The sequence below is a fragment of the Macrobrachium nipponense genome, chromosome 1 (assembly GCF_015104395.2).
Source record: "Macrobrachium nipponense isolate FS-2020 chromosome 1, ASM1510439v2, whole genome shotgun sequence".
Taxonomy (NCBI): Eukaryota; Metazoa; Arthropoda; class Malacostraca; order Decapoda; family Palaemonidae; genus Macrobrachium; species Macrobrachium nipponense.
The window spans coordinates 133,181,766-133,198,082 of record NC_087200.1 but is presented as its reverse complement, the minus strand read 5'-3'; the positions used below and the strand labels follow the sequence as shown (position 1 = coordinate 133,198,082).

The following is a 16,317-nucleotide window of genomic DNA, read 5'->3' as shown; positions in this document are numbered from 1 at the left end:
ATTAGGAATTACCTTCAGCGAAGATGGAAATGGCTGCTAGACTTTTATAGCAAGGTAGTTCAGTTGAATTACTGTCTGGGTGGAATAGCCCCTCCCACCAGGGTATACGCATATCACTTTACTTTCGCCCATCAGCGGGTTTGGACATGTATCACATCACTCTCTGCTCGACAGTCGCTAGTCTTTCCCTTGTTTTTCCATGGTGAGATCTTTCTGTATTTTCAGTGTGTGCATCAATATCCTGTGCATGTTTGTGGTTGATTGTGATTCAATTACAACATGCAAACTCATGGTTATGTTAAACCGACTTCTAAGCCCTCCCTCCCCAAGTTAGTGTCCCGGGAGTGGGTGGTAAGAAGTGCAACAATTGGAAATGAAGTGTGGATATTGATCCTAATACTCTCTGCATGTCTTGCAGAGGGCAGGATTACAATCCTGAATTAACTTGCAATTAGTGTGTTTCTTGGTCTCCTGTGCAATGGGTAAAGTTAGCGGGGAGTAAATGTTACCGGAGGAAGGTCACTAAGAATCCGTTGGAGGGTTACACGTCTCCGACGACTCCCTCAGTGCCGGACCCTTCTTCCTCGTTTCTGTCTCCAGCAAGCTTCCCTGCCTTGCTCCCTCTTCTACAGTAGAGGCCTACTCTTTATCCTATTCATCAAGTGATGAGGATGGAGGGGAGTCGGGGATCCATGACAATCTTGGTACAGAGGCCTCGGGTCACTCTATGGGTGTTAAATTTCCTTCAGTGCAACAAGGGGCCCTCTCCCCTAATCTGAATATCCTTTCTTCAGGTGTGATGGAGGAGCAGCCATTGGATCTCACAACAGCTTGGCATTCTCTAGGCCTAGCGGGAACCCAGTCGCCACAGGTCCTGCTGTCGCATCTGGCTGTCCCCATAACAACTCATGTAGTGGAGACCTCCACCACTACCTCCATCATCACTGCTACATTTGCTAAGGTCCTGCATCTGGTGTACTACCACCATCCAACTAATGCATCACAATTGATGGTAACAGGGACTGCTGTGCATCTCCCGTACCTCAAGTCATGGCATTTCACCTTCCTCTTTGGAGTTAGCAGAGAGTTATCACATTGGCTCTTCCTCACCTGTGGGTGGAGGTACTGATCTGCTGGCCCCCATTAGGCCTTTGGAACCGGCAGCCAAGGAGTGGGTACATCAGTAACCGCTCCCTCCACTAGTTTGAAGAAGCGTGCTTCTAAGAATGGTGCTGTGTCAGGGCCTCGGTCTGACCGAGATGCCTTGGGTGTAGAAGCTCGCACATCTCAATCTCTGTATGAGTGAGGGCACAGAGCAAGAGGCCGGGAGGAGGCACTCAGGTGACTCAACTCTAGAGATGAGGATGAGGTCCCATGTACAGATTCCTTCTACATGGGCACCGGCCCCAGGAAGAGTCTGGTGCACGTATGGAGGAACAAATGCTCTCCTCTGCAGGCTATTTGCTAGACTCCTCCTCAGGGGTCCTGTGAGGTTCTCTCCAAAGGGAGGGTAGATCGGGAAGACTGCACCTTCGAAGTACTCGAGAGGCATTTGCCACAAGATGCAGATACACCTGAGATACAGAGGACGTTTGCAGAGATCATAGGGCTGATTCGTCAGCACAATGATCCGGGGGAAGGACCTATACCTTTTCTAGTAGACTGCCCCTCTCAATTGGAGTCTTTGTAGGACCAGAATAAGGAACCCCAGGCCTCAGTGGGACTGCCATGGTCCTCTCTTGCCGACAGAATCCTTGACCAGATGGACAATCTTGTCTCCAGATAAGAGAACTCTCTCAGGTTGAACTGTTCAGACAAGTTGCTTCCTCCCCCTCTACCATGAGAGGAGAGATTCTATCAACCTTTGGTAGGATCATTGGCGGTTAAGAGGTTGACCAGGGTCTAGTTCACTGCAACAACTGACTACAGAGGTGGTCTCCCTATTGCAGCAGGAAGCGGTGACCCTGGAAGCCACCGGTTTGTCAGCCTACCAGGCAGTCTTGTGGCTCAATCTATGTACCTTTACGGTGGCCAAGATAGTGGCCTCTTCGAGGGTTATGGTCCCTGGGGAGGATTCCGCTTTCGCAAGACTATGCCAGTCTGAAGGTAGGGCATTTTTGTACTTAGGCCACCAAACAGCAAACCTGTGGGCTAACCTAGTCCCTAAGAGGAGAGACGTTGTCTTGACTCACCTAACCAGGACCTTGGGTCCCGAGTTTGCCATGACCCTAAGGAATGGACTGCTGCTGGGTTCCTCCTCTCTCATTCCTAGAGAGATGGTGGATGCTACTGTAGACAAGAGAAGGGTTGATGATGATGACTACCTCATCCGATGGGCAGTGACGAGGTCATCAGGACCTTCATATGTCATTACAGCCCTACTTTTGGGTCAGGCTACCTCTTCCTCAAGCCCTGAGAAGACTAAACCTTCGAAGGGTACTAGAGGAAAAACCCAGCATTCACCTTCTTCCTCTTCTGCTCAGAATTGTCCCTTTCAGCCCTCCTCTTCCTCAGGAAAGGCTGTCTCATTGGGGGGTGCCTGTCATGCCGTTGGGCAACTTGGCAGAGATATAAAGCCGAGACCTGGTTATTGGATATCCTTTGGGAGTGGTATCTACTCCCCTCCGAGTTTAGGCTTCCCCTCACCAATCCCCTGGTCCATCTCCAGGCTTATGTACCCAGTTTGTTGAGAGACATGGCACTCGAGGAAGAATTCTAAGCCATGCTGACCAAGTGCGCAAAAGAAGTTGTCTCAGACCAGTCCCCAGGCTTTTACAGCCACATCTCTCTGGTAGAGAAAGCTATTGTGGGGTTGGAGATCAGTCATAGATCTCTCTCCCCTGAAGCAATTCGTTCAACAGACTTTGTTCACGATAGAGCCTGCGAAGTGCTGGCCTCCATCAGGGAGAAGGACTTCATGCTGACTGTAGATCTGAAGGATGCATATTTCTAAATACCCTTTCATCAACCCTCTTGGAAGTACCTTTGCTTTATCCTATGTAGGACAGTATTTCAGTTCAAGGCACTTTGTTTCGGACTTTTAACCTTTCCTCAGGTGTTCACGAGTGTTCACCCTTATCTCAGCATGGGCCCATTTGCAGAGGATACATCTATTGGGGTACCTCGACGATTGGTAAGTCCTAGAAAGCTCCCGTTTGCAGTTGCTTCAGGACAGGGATTGACTTCTCATGTTTTGCCGCAGCCTCGGGATTGTGATAAACTTAGAGATGTCTGATCTCATACCGGAGCAGGGGACAAAGTGCCTGGGCATGCTGATAGGTACAGTAGAAGCAAGTTTTCCTTTCAGACTCTCGCATCAGCAAGTTCAGAAAAGTAGTGCAGCTACTTCTGTCTTGACAGGGAGAGGCTGGTCCCTCACAGACATCTCCACCTATGTTTTCTTCAGTGGAGAATGAAGGAATTCTGGTCCCAGTCTTGAGATCCTCAATCCCTCCTCATTCCTCTATTGGAGGAGGTGAGGAGGGACTTGGATTGATGGCTGAACGACAGGAACCTCTTGATAGGAGTACCCTTGCATACTCAGCTTCCCGACGTGCTCCTGTATTTGGATACCTTGACCAAGGGATGGAGAGCACACCTTGAGGAGTTGCTGACCTTATGGGTGTGGGACTAACATGACAGACACCTCCACATCAATGTCCTGGAACTAAAAGCGGCCTTCCTGGCCCTACAAGAATTTCAGGACAGAGTGATGGGGCACTCCTTGGTGCTGATGAGCAACAACACCACGGCAGTGGAATATGTCAACAGGCAGGGGGACCTTATTTCTCCTTAGCTCCCTCAGTTGACAGCCAGATACATCCCGGGCAGGAGGAATGTAGTGGCAGACAAACTTAGCCACCAGAATCAGGTGGTAGGAACAAAGTGGTCTCTATACCAGGATGTAGCCAAGAAGTTGTTCGAGCTGTGGGGGCAACCAGTGATAGACTTACTTGCCACCTGCCACAATGGATAACTTCAGGTGTTCTGTTCAGTTGGACCACACCCATGGGTAGCTGCAGAAGATGCTTTCCAGCACCCGCAGGACCACCTCGACATCTATGCCTTCCCTCTGTTATCCCAATCTGCTGACCCTTCTCTCTGAGGCACCGAGAGAACTACCCCAGGGGCACAACCTTCTGTGCCAACCACACATAGAGTGGTACTATCAGGCAGTGCAGACCCTGGCTCTTCATGCTTGGAGGTTATCCACCGTCATCTGCAAAGTAGAGGTTTTTCACCCCACACTGCAACAGAGATGTCCGGATACCTCAGGAAGTCCTTCGCAGCTGTATATGAGGGGAAGTGGGCCATTTTCTGTGTTGGTGCTGTCGAAGGGGTATCTCTCCAGTTGGAGCCACACTTCTGCAGGCCACGGACTTCCTTGTCTTTCTTAGCCAGGAAAAACTTCTCTCCATTTCAGCAGTAAAAGTCTATCAAGCCATCCTCTGCTTAGTTTTGCGGCTGAAAGGAGTTGATATCTCTTCATCGCTGGAGATAGCTCTCTTGTTGAGAAGTTTTGAGAAGTCTTGCTACCCAGGGATATGAGAGTTGTCTTCCTGCTCTCCCTGGCATCGGTAAAGAGAGTAGGCGTTCTACATAGGATTTCTTTCAATGTGAAACACTCTAGAGGATAGGGATCGATTACTCTCGGCTTTGTCCCTAACTTCTTAGTGAAAACTCAAAGCCCGCCAGTCCCTAATGCCAGATTCGAGTCCTTTACGATCCCCTCTCTAGAGGACTTCGTAGACAATGATGCGAATGAGATGCTGCTGTACTGTTATAGACCGTTACAGCACTACCTGAGGAGGACTTGACACCCCCATCCTGAGTGTTGATGACTCTTTGTTAGCACTGGCTTGTTCAAGAAGGAAGTGTCAGACAATGTCTAAGAACACGATTTCATTCTGGCTTCTTGAGGCGATCCGAAGGGCATACTCGACTGCTGGAGTGGACGACACCGATACCCCCAACCGAGGGTCCATGAAGTCAGGAGCATTACCCCTACCCTCGCATTCTGGAAGAATCTACCGGTACACCAGGTACTGAAGGCAGGGATGTGGTCGACTCGGACCATCTTCACCTCCTTCCACCTCCGGGGTATTGCACACAAGTCCTTGGACACTTTTTCCTTGAGACCTGTGGTAGCTGGTCAACAAGTTGTGTAAGCTTACCCAGCTCCTCTATGGGACAGATTAGCATCTTGCCTTAGATGTACAGTTGTGGATGAGGGTATGATTGTGGATGACTGGTTCCCTTCTCCTCCATCCTACATCCTTCTCTTCACTCGGGCAGAAGGAGGAATGGCAGTTACATACTGGAACTGGCTAAGATGCACATAATTGACATAAAGTAGTATCCATTCTTTTGTCATAGACAAGAGAAGCATCCACTTTTTCTTGCAAGGAGAGCAAAACGGGTTCCAGTCAATAAGACAAACCCACTACTCATATTTTGCCTTTCTGTCATTGCCTGTCAGATTCATCCAAGCTCATTTTCTCCTGTGAAAAGGCCTCACCCTCCAAAGGAGGAAAGACCAGATGAACGATCTCGCAGTTTATATACCCCAATCAATTCATCAGAGGTGCGATTCATTCCCTAGTGCTGACAACCAGGGTTCAAATCAAGCTGCACAAGCTCCAGTCAGCTCAGGTGACATATCAGAATCTTCTTTTCAATTATAGGTCTTCCCAATTAAATGTAAAAGACCAATGGTTTGTATAATGTGTATACATATACCCTGGTGGGAGGGGCTATCCCACCCAGGTGGTAGTTCAGTTACCGAACTGCCTTGCTATAGAAGTCTCAACATCCATTTCCAGCTTCGCTGAAGGTCATTCCTAGTGTAAAAGACCTCAGGTTGTATAGTTAGGTAGAATACAATTTACTTTTTTAAAAATTCTGATATTGATAGCATATATTGTTATAGGTTTGAGTTGGGTCATGTTACTTAATTAGATTTTATGCCTCTATGATAAAACCTGATCCTAATTTTTTTCCATTCCAATTTTTATTTATTATTAAACCTTTCATTTCTAAAAAAAAATTATAGCTGTTCAGGGTCTCAAAATTGTCAGAGGTCATACAGATCGAATGATAATTTAATCTTCCGAACAATAATGTGTAATGCCCTTTAGTTTACCCATGAAAAGCTTATATCTAATATAAAAGAAATCTAATCTTACTATTCTAACATGCAGCAATAAAAAAATTCAAAGTGGAAAGTTCTGGTAATGATAATGACAGAAATAGAATGTAGACCATATACAATATTGAGTATGATGAGATTATTGACAATGGTAAAGAAAAGTCTCCTCATTGGTAATTTTGAAATGTAGCTTACCTATAATTTTCCTACCTCCTCTAGGGATCTGAATTGTAGCTGACCTGTGATTCTTCAATCTTCTCTGGGGATTTGAACAATAACTGACTCGTAATTTTTCAACTTCCTCTGGGGACTTAAACCATAGCTGACCCATAATTTTTCAACTTCCTCAGGGGATTTAAAGCATAGCTGTCCCATGATCTTTCAAATTCATTTAGGGATTTAAACCATAGCTGACCTGTGATTTTTCAACTTCTGGTGATTTAAACCATAGCTGACCCATGATTTGTCAACTTCATTTGGGGATTTAAACTATAACTGACCCGAGATTCTTCAACTTTATTAGGAGATTTAAGCCATAGCTGACCTGTGATTATTCAGCTTCCTCTGGAGATTTAAATCATAGCCAACCCGTGATTTTTTTTACTTCATTTGGGGATTTAAACCTTAGCTGACCCGAGATTTTTCAACTTCTGGGGATTTAAACCATAGCTGACCCATGATTTTTTAACTTCCATTGGAGGATTTAAATCATAGCTGACCCACGATTTCAACTTTCTCTGGGGATTTAAACCATAGCTGACCCATGATTTTTCAACTCCCTCTGAGGATTTAGACTATAGCTGACCCATGATTATTTAACTTTCTCCGGGGATTTAAATAATAGCTGACAGGTGAGTTTTCAACTTCATTTGAGGATTTAAACCATAGGTGATCCGTGTTTTTTCAACTTTATTTAGGAATTTAAACCGTACCTGACCCTGAGTTTTCAACTTCCTCTAGGGGTTTAAACCATAGCTGACCCATGATTTTTCAATTTCCTCTAGGGATTTAAACCATAGCTGACCCGTGATTTTTCAACTTCCTCTGGGGATTTAAACCATAGCTGACCCGTGATTTTTCCACTTCCTCTGGGGATTTAAACCATAGCTGACCCGTGATTTTTCAGGCCGACATTATAGCCACTTAGCATCAGATATCCTACTGCATATACTTTAGAATCATAGAGAGCCTACTATACCCATATCTGCGATTTTACCCATTGCCCACTCCACAACAAAGTAGCGGGGTGTAGAGACGGTTAAACCATATACGTGGGTATAGCAGGCTTCCTAACTTTCAGTGTATCTGGTTTCATATATTCTATTTCCCTGTGGTTTGGTGAGTATATTGTGACCTGCAAATCACAAGTCAGCAATTCAATTCCACAGAGAGAAGATTTGTCCTTATCATCTATTTCTAGGTTAGACTGAATACGTCCAATGATGATTCACGATCAATCCTTTTTCCAATACATAACAAGAGAGATTCAGCTTTTACCTTTTTATCACAAGAATCAATAAAATTATATCTCTAGTTACTGAGGATCATCACAACCTTACGTTTAATCAACAGAAATTTTTTATTCTTATCTGTTGAGTACAATGAATTATCTCTTTCATTGACTGTATTATTCCTAGTGACGAAATTCTAGTGTAGCAGCAGGTTTTCATGAAACAAACTGATTTAGTCTTTGTCTTTATATTTTTTAATATTTTCCTGGTATTATTAACACTGAAACATTTGTAAATTGTACAGAAGACAGAAAACGTCAACCACTAGATAGTTAATTTAGGAACAACGTTAACATGCAACGTTAATAATTTCATCAGTGGAATATTAAGCCTCAAAAGAGTTTACACACACACACACACACACCTATATATGGCATATAGTATATAATGTGTGTGTATGTATATAGTATATGCCAAAACGCATTTGTGAGTATAGTTTTAGGAATATTACGCAAAAAAAAAAAATATAATCGTCTTTGAGGCTGGCACTCTCGTTCAAGTTTAATAAACTTCTTTACTTGTACATCACACGGAAATTGAAGGATAATTCATTGAGTTCATAATCTCGTTAACCATCCTTTTCTCACGAACTTTTTGTATCATTTACAAATCAAATGGAATGCGCCACGTCTAGTGTCATCTTTTCTTATATACTGATCGTCTTTATGATTGAACACACAAATTTTAGAGCACAGTTTTCAGAATCTACTACGTCACAGAGTCATCTTCATGTTCTCCCAGTAGCCAGTAAGTTGTGACTTTTCCTTTGCCCTGCAAATAAAGATGAAGGATCTGATTTATATGATAGAACGTACAGAAGTTTACAGTACTGTATTATCCATTTTTTCCACCAGGAAGGATATGCACAACTGTATCATGTTAGATCTAGTGTATTAAGTACTTATGCTTGTCATATGTAACATAAGAGCAAAATAAGAAACTGCTAAGACTACCCAGTGATGCGTTATCTAAAATTGAAGTTATAGGCCATTAAAGCTAGGGCCACATTACACGAAACTACAATTAATTGACTATAGATCTACATTTACAATTATTTCAAATCCACAATTCTGTGAAACTAGAAAAGGGGTTTTGTTTTCCATTAGAACTATATACGATGAAAAAAGTCAAGTCTCTAAAGCTGCAATGATGAGATGATCAAGAACTTTTCATCTCAAACTAGAATTATAAAGAGGATCAGAATAATAGAATACTGTGTTGTGTCTCTTACCTTCATATCGACCTCTCCACGGCATTCTAAAACGAAGGAGGGGTAGTGCTGCCTTAACAAATTACAGGTAGTTGGAGAAACGTGGATCTTGAGTGCTGGAAGCAAAACGGTAGGCAGGTCAGTGAAAAGTTACACAAAGCTACACTTTGTTAGGGTTCTGGGATAGTAGGTTAGGGTAGCTAAAGCTTCTTCTAAACATAGCAAATGTGTGTTATGATAGCCATAGTCTCCATGGGGTGTTAGTGCCGTCAGTGCACTTTACGTGGTGCACTGTAGGTATTACTTGAGCTTCTTTGCCGAGTTCCTTCGGCCCCTAGTTGCAACCCCCTTTCATTTCTTTTATTGTACCTAGGTTTATATTCTCTTTCTTCTATCTTAATTTCCACCCTCTCCTAACAATTGCTTCACTGCGAGGTTTACCTCCAATTACATCTTTAAAATCTTTTTACTGTTTCCCTTTCATTGCTGATTGACCTTATAGGTCCCAGCGTTTTGTCTTTGGCCTATATTTCATATTTCATTCCATTCCAATAATCACAATGATCTCTTAACTTCATTTCCTCACGCCTTTTGTACATGCTTATTGTAATACGCCTTGAATCCAGAAAGGAACTAAATAAAGAACTTCTCCCCCCACCCCCCACAACCCCTCCTTGGTACTCGAACCCACGCACAATAATAAGAGTGAGGTCTCACTTAGCGAACCATGCTACAAATAAGCATATTTTAAATTATAAATACAAGTCGGAAAGTCACACTGCAGACAACGACAGTGCAAATTCGTGCAAAAGTTTTCTATTTGGTATGGCGCTGCTAAAAAAGACATATTCCAGTTAGACTTTAGCTAAATATCTTGTTACCCAAGCTGGAAATGGATTGCCACTGAACTAAGCCTGCGTTATCTCGATAGATTGCTGTTAGTATATTTCATTAACGTCCATTTCTTTGGGATGAACTTAATTGATAGCTTACAAAATAATTTTCGACAAAAAATCAAATTGAGTTTCGCAGTTTTTTTAACGTAATAACATTATAATTATATCTTATGATCAGATATAGTTTTAAAAATAAGGTGGGAATCTGCTAATTACTGAATATTGTCAGATGTTAGAAATTACACTAAAATACGTTTTAGAATTTCACATCGTATTTTATCACTTAACAACTTTAGGGCGATTTAACGAGACTTTATAAATAAAATAGGGGCGAGCAAAATATATCATTATCTCCAAGGCGAGCAGGATATATTTCATCTCCAAGGCGAGCAAGATATATTTATCTCCAAGGAGAGCAAGATATATCATTACCTCCAAGGCAAGCAAGATATATTATTATCCCCCCAAGGCGAGCAAGATAGATCATTACCTCCAGCGCGAGCAAGATATATTATTATCTCCAAGGCGAGCAAGATATATTATTATCTCCAAGGCAAGCAAGATATATTTTATATCCAAGGCGAGCAAGATATATTATTATCCCCAAGGCGAGCAAGATATATTATTATCTCCAAGGCGAGCAAAATATATTAGTACCCCCAAGGTGAGCAAGATATATCAATACCTCCAAGGCGAGCAAGATATATTATTATCTCCAAGGCGAGCAAGATATATTTTATCTCCAAGGCAAGCAAGATATATCATTACCTCCAAGGCGAGCAAAATATATTATCTCCAAGGCGAGCAGAATAAATTATTATCTCTAAGGTGAGCTAGATATATTATCACCAAGGCGAGCAAGATATATTATTATCTCCAAGGCGAGCAAGATATATATTATCTCCAAGGCGAGCAAGATATATCATTACCTCCAAGGCGAGCAAAATATATTATCTCCAAGGCGAGCAGAATATATTATTATCTCCAAGGCGAGCAAGAATATATTATTATCACCAAGGCGAGCAAGATATATTATTATCTCCAAGGCGAGCAGGAAGATATATTATTATCACCAAGAAGAGCAAGATATATTATCATCTCCAAGGCGAGCAAGATATATTATTAATCTCCATGGACGAGCAAGATACATTCCAATACCTCCAAGGGCGAGGAAGATATTATCTCCATGACGAGGAAGATATATCATTACCCTCCAAGGCGAGGAAGATATATTATTATCTCCAAGGCGAGCAGGATATATTATTATCTCCAAGGCGAGCAAGATATACTATTATCTCCATGGCGAGCAATACTTACGCAAGCCGTTGCTTTCCATCCTCGAGGCTGTGTTGACGGTGTCACCGAAGAGACAGTACCTGGGCATCTTGAGGCCCACAACGCCCGCCACACATGGTCCCGTGTGGATGCCGATCCTCAGTTTGAGTTTGTCCTCAGGCCTGTGTCGAATGGTGAACGTCTCCACCTCCTTCAGGAGAGCCAAGGACATGCCCGAAATCTCACGGACGTGGCGAGTGTCATTTCTAACAGGAAGTCCCGAAACTACCATATAAGCGTCTCCTATGGTCTCGACCTGCGCGTATTTAGAGCAGATGATTTAGGAGATAAATCAAATCAGAAAAAAAGAGATTTCCGAGCAGAGTTTTCCAGTTCTCTTTGCATTGACATAGATAGACTCCCTTTGGCATTAAATATTATTAATGTAGCTGAATACAGTGCTTACTCAATGACAGGCAGTAATTTCAGTTATTCTCATAAATGTAGCACATTAACAAATGAATGTCTTTCCCCACGTGAGTTGCTTTTCACCGTGCAAAAGAAAATCATCTCTATATGCTTTTTTAGGGAAGAAAAAAATAATTTAGCAGTGTTCTAACGAAAACTTTAAAATAGAAAAATGCTAAAACATGAACTAAGCAAATTCTAGAGAACCAAGTTGATACCTACTGAGCGTTTGTACTGACGTGCAAAAATGAACCTTCATCCGAATAATCCCAAGACATTTCTCCTCACAACAGGAGGGAAGTGCGTCTGGTCTCTTTCATCCAGTGAACTCTGAAGTGTCAAGCGCCCATCTCGCCCAAAAATAAATTTTAAAAAAATGACCTTCCCGCCAAGTACCGCCTGAGTTTTCAACGTTTCAACCCATAACCCCTGTTGATCTGATAGTGAAAATATGATAACACAAGCATTCGTTTTACAAATGGCGTTACTAGACGCAGAACAGATTGATTCACTTTGTAACAACAGACTTGAATATATTGTCACTAAGTCTCTAATAGTGGTCCTTGGAAACCTTGCAAACTCCTGTGTGTTCATATGAGAGCTTCAGATTGAGGACGCTTAAATGAGACCAAAGATGTCTTCTCCATGTTCGGGATAGAGCTGATGGATTGGAGTAAAGTAATATTTTCAAGTGGTTTTGCCAGTAGTGCCACCATTGCACCTCACGTGGTACACTGTAGGCATTACTAAGAGGCGTTAGCAGCGACCGGTTGGTCTCTGGCTTCGACAACTTTTTGGTCTTTTACGTTACCTCCAGTCCTGCTTCTTTCTTCAGTTTGGCTCTCTAGTTTCTCAAACTATTATATCTTCGTGTAACTATGTCGTCTTCTACAAGTTCGACCTTCAGATCTTTGTAGTTAATCGCATTTATTTTCTGGATCATTTTATTTTGCTGTTCAACCACTCCAACTCCTTTTCACTGTCTTGAGCTCTGAATGGCTGAAAGGGGCCTGGTGCTCGGTATTATAGCCTAAATTTGATCAGTCTAATATTAGTAAAGTGGTTCTATTGATGAAACAAATATCAGCCCTCTTGTTCTTAATCCGATCTGTGTTCTTATAGAGACGTTGAACCCACAATGTAACTTGCATTAAATACGATAGTCAGAAATAATTGTTAAACTTTTTCCAGAGACTTGATGGCTTTAGCAGCAATTACAAATAAACTCTATTTAAATTAGAGTCACGATAAAAGATATGCATTATTCATCACTGCTCTTTATTTAACTAAAATTAGTTTGCCTTAGCTCACCTTATAAACATCAAAATTTTCGATTATGGCATCAAAGCGCGTGTACAGATCGTTCAGAAGATCAACGACCTGAAAAAAGAGAAAATCTTTTGTGTGTATATATATATAATATATATCTATTATATATATATATATATATATATATATAAATGTATATATGGTACGTATATATACATATACATATATATATATATATATATATATATATATATATACATATATATATATATATATATATATATATATATATATATTGTATATATATAATACATATATAAATTAACAATCTGTGGTGTTTTGCTTTTATTTAAATGTTAAAGTGTTATTAGTTGATCAAGGGGAGTGTAGTGAATCACAGCTGGTAAATTTATGAGTATGAGAGAAACATTAGTGATCTTCTGACTACCATGAAGTCATCATACAATGAAGTAATATGTTGATCGTACTAATACAGATTTGACCTGGAATCAGTGGCGGATCTATTTCTATCATGGGGTGGGGGGGGGCACTTCAAAGTGTTATATATATAAATATGTAACATCTACACACATAAGATACACATATATCAATACTTATATAAGTGTGCACACACAAACATATTATATACACATGTTAGTAGTAATTGCTGTTATTGCTGTACAGTTGTTGTTGAAATAATCAACCAAGCGCATTTTTGCTACTACTAATGATTTATTGAAAGAAAACAATGTTCTATTATTAATATCCATGGGGGGTGTAGGGCACGTGACCAGGTCCCCCCCCCCCCTTAAATCCTGGAATAGATTTATAGAAGTAATAAAACGCAAACATTAACAAGCATCTGTTACAAGTTTTTAGCCAATTTCCTCGGTGTTGAAAATGATAACAGTCACAAACCTGGAGAGGCGTAGACTGAGCAGAAAGTGCAGTAAAGCCCACGATGTCACTGAAGTATATGGTAACACAGTCGTAGGTCTCTGCGACGACACTTTTGCCGGCTATAAGCTGACTTGCTACAGATCTGAAAAATGCAGAAGTGGGGGTTTAAGACGCATTTACAAGATCTTGTGCATTTATATGTTTAAGTGTGGATAATCATGATAAGTTAAACATACGCCGAATTTGCTGCAAACGAGTTCTCTGTACAGCGTATAATGCTGTATGAAACTCTCAGTTACGGCCCGGTGATGGCCTGTGCTGGTGGCACCCGTAAAGGTGCTAGACGCACGATCATGGCTAAATTTAACCTTAAATGAAATAAAAACTACTGAGGCTAGAAGGCTGCAATTTGATATGTTTGATGATTGGAGGTTGGATGATCAGCATACCAATTTGCAGCCCTCTAGCTTCAGTAGCTTTTAAGCTCCAAGGGCGGACGGACAGACAAATAGCCATCTCAATAGTCTTCTTTTGCGGAAAGCTAAAATGTGTTTTCAAAATAAGCATGTTAAGAGTTTATATAGTATGCATGTGTGGCCTCAATATCCAGTGTTTTATATCCTTTGTGTTCGTAGGATGATAGTTCTTGGTAGGTAGGAACTCAGAGACCAGATCTTCATCCTTTGCAGTCGTTTAGGCGTATGTAAAATGAAGAAAAAGTTTCTCAATGCGGACTCTCTTTTGCTAAATCATAAGTGGACTAGCTGGCGTTCCATCAGTGAGGCGGATGCTAGGTGGGGCCAAGATATTTTTAGGGGGACCAAAGAAAATGACATAAAACTGATGTAACAATTCTGTAATTGGTAAAATATTCTATTCTTGAATGCTTATATCCATGTGAATGAAGGAAAATAATAGCAAACATGTAATTGAACTTACAGAGCTTAATTGTCAATGATTTTTCAACTTTTATTTTATGCAAATGTGTCTAATACTGTCATGTAAATTTCCTCACAACTTTATATTCAACACTAGCCTCATTTCTATGATTTTTTTTTTATTTTCAGTCATAGTATAATATCCTTGTCATATGAATATATCAAAATATGCATAATATTATCAATAACACAAAAGAAATCTCTTCAAAATTTCATTCTATTCCATCCATTCCCTCTTCTTCACATCCCCTCCCTGGAAATTAACTCTAAGCAGCAGAGGCAAATTGCATTGCACTTATTCTAAACTGTAACTATAGTTTCAGTCACTTCATACATAAGTACATAACACGAAGTTGGTTCAAAATATCACGAACAAACATGTCATTTCAGTTATAAACCTCTAACTATATCCATTCATTTCTCAGTTCTACATATAAGTCGTTAAAGTAACTAGAACCAAAATAATGTCATTAGATATATGGCACAACTGTAAATAAGCTAAAAAATATTTCAAATATCTGCTTTTGACCACCAAACGGTTAAAGTTTAGCTACAAAGAGAATTTCAACTGAGGGGGCCACTGGGGGCCGGGGACCCCTCTGGCCGCCCCAAAGCGATGCCACTAATGCAAGCTGAGTTGGTGACAGCGAAAAGCATTTGCGTTTATTTTGTATATTTTGCGCATATATTTTGGTCTAAAATCATACGGTATTCGTGTAAGTTGAGAGCACTGACATATAATTTAATGCAATATTATTGACAAATTCTGCATTGTTGAAAATTGGCAATTATTTTAATGCAGACCAAATACATAACATTCAAAAAATTAATTGGAAAATTATTTTTTTCAGTTCCTCGTAATGACGAGCACGATTTCTTTGCACCCGATACATTGTTTCCTGAATCTTGCTTGATCGTAGATCTGAAAGCTGAAAAAGTAAATGGCGCTATTGTATGGGGACATAGTATTCAGATGAATCCCAGTCTCTTAAACGGGTGATTGTCACAAGGTATAAGAAACACGCGGAAGAGTTGAAGGATTCTGGACATTTTCACAAATCTATGTGCAGGAACGGAGCCGAAATTGAGCCAAGACCCGCAGCATAGCGACTGTGGACAAACGAGATCTGTTCTTACATTCCTTTGGATTGAAAACGCTAACAACAAACTACAAAAATTACCATTTCAACATACTTCGGGAGGAGCTGGTAGAGGACCTCCTCGCATCTTCTCTTCTCTTCCAAGTAGTCGGCCGTCCTCTCCTGCACGAGAGCCTCGAGGTTGTTGGCATACTGTTCCATTCGGAAGAGTAAATTGTCTAGGATGTTTCCGCTCTCATTGCCCCTTTGAAAATGAGAGATGGATGAATCAGTAGGGAGGAACATGGATGCATTGTTGCGTTGTCAGGGAAACGGGTCTTGCTGTAATCTATTTCTTGAAACGCATAAAGGGCCTTAGTGAGAACATTCATCGGAGATCTTAGCCAAAATCCATATATATATATATATATATATATATATATATATATATATATATATATATATAGGATATATATATATTATATATATATATATCTATATATATATATTATATATATATTATATATATATATATATATATATTTATAACTGAATCACGAAAATTTGGAACATGATGAATATATATATATATATATATATATATATATATATATATATATATA

At 40.7% G+C, this 16,317-nt stretch overlaps 1 protein-coding gene across 2 annotated transcripts in view; it reads right to left on the bottom strand.

Annotated features, from left to right (window-relative positions):
- Window positions 1-7,195: 7,195 nt before the first annotated feature.
- LOC135219650 (atrial natriuretic peptide receptor 1-like) overlaps window positions 7,196-16,317 on the bottom strand; it is a 145,622-nt gene continuing 136,500 nt past the window's right edge. The window contains exons 18-23 of one of the 2 annotated variants that reach the window (XM_064256583.1): window positions 15,810-15,959; window positions 13,696-13,819; window positions 12,820-12,888; window positions 11,083-11,356; window positions 8,891-8,985; window positions 7,196-8,430 (exon numbers count right to left, since the gene is read on the bottom strand). In XM_064256583.1, the coding sequence (XP_064112653.1) occupies window positions 8,368-8,430; window positions 8,891-8,985; window positions 11,083-11,356; window positions 12,820-12,888; window positions 13,696-13,819; window positions 15,810-15,959 (775 nt within the window). In that variant the 3' untranslated portion in view covers window positions 7,196-8,367. Of the gene's footprint in view, window positions 8,431-8,890; window positions 8,986-11,082; window positions 11,357-12,819; window positions 12,889-13,695; window positions 13,820-15,796; window positions 15,960-16,317 lie in introns of those variants that run through there. The other variant, XR_010315479.1, reaches the window with a different exon arrangement.